Genomic DNA, 1,100 nt, shown 5'->3' with positions numbered 1-1,100 from the left:
AATATTTCAATTTGCGGAGTGAGCTACACCCAGAAAAACACGACTCCCCCAATATTTATTAAATATTGTGGTAATTCAACTTCACTAAGTTTTGAACACCCACAAAATGTTGTTTTTTCTAGTTTTGTAATAAACTTAGGTAATACTATTTGTTCAAGTGAGGAACACCAATTGAATGCGTCTTTCCCGATGAAAATGACATTATGGGGTATAGAAATGTTCGAGATGTTACAACATCCATAAAAGCATGCGGCACCAAGACGAGTTACTGTTGAACAAAGAGAAACAGATGAAAGAGCAAAACATCCACGAAAACACCCATCACTAATTGAAGTCACTAGAGGTGGAATCGAGACAATTTCTTTGGAATAATAACCATTCACTACGTATTCAACAAATGAATATGTAACATGTTCTGGTAATGCGTTTGGGAGACTGGAATGTATTACTTTATAATGGACAATTTTTTGAAAGAAAGCTTTTTCTGGGAAAAAATCATCACAAGGAGAATATAAATGAAGTGTTTCTAGATTTGGAAATAATACTAAATTATTTTCTGAAACAGAAATTGGGTTAAAATGGAAATTTTTTGTAAAGTTATAATACTTTTTACACACCATTTCCAAATTCAAAAAGTCGTTTGAAGTCTTAAGGTACTTCGCAACAATTAAAATATGAAAACATTCAATATGTATCATTGTTTGAAATGTTAGTTTATTTTTTAAAAAAATTGATTATAATTTATAATATTTTTAGATGAAAAAAGATTACGAATTTATTTTGAAACTTTGAAAAACTGGTCGAAAACTCAAGTTTAAATATACAAATTACACTAAAAACAATAAATGTATATACAGTAATAACATACCACTAAATTTGATTGGTTCGGATTGGACTTTTGAATGTTTTACTGTTGATGGTATTACAATACTATTCGGTGGTGCATCGATCTATGATCACTATTTTTGTACGTGTTTAAGTGTAATAATTCAACTCATTGTTAAATCATTTGCTAGAGATTGTTTTAAAAAATTAAAAGTTGTAATATATAATTTAATTTAATGTCACATCAAAAAGTTGTTGATGTTTTAGTTAGATGC

At 28.6% G+C, this 1,100-nt stretch overlaps 1 protein-coding gene across 1 annotated transcript; it reads right to left on the bottom strand.

The window, feature by feature from the left end:
- Positions 1 to 23: 23 nt before the first annotated feature.
- On the bottom strand, positions 24 to 698 carry EIN_127170 (hypothetical protein; the record flags this gene model as incomplete). Its single annotated transcript, XM_004256252.1, has 1 exon — positions 24 to 698. One exon carries the CDS (start codon positions 696 to 698, stop codon positions 24 to 26), a length of 675 nt encoding a protein of 224 aa, XP_004256300.1.
- Between the last annotated feature and the right edge of the window lie 402 nt (positions 699 to 1,100).

The sequence above is a fragment of the Entamoeba invadens genome (assembly GCF_000330505.1).
Source record: "Entamoeba invadens IP1 unplaced genomic scaffold scaff_1105074725115, whole genome shotgun sequence".
Lineage (NCBI taxonomy): Eukaryota > Evosea > Mastigamoebida > Endamoebidae > Entamoeba > Entamoeba invadens.
This window is presented reverse-complemented; position numbering and strand designations above follow the sequence as displayed.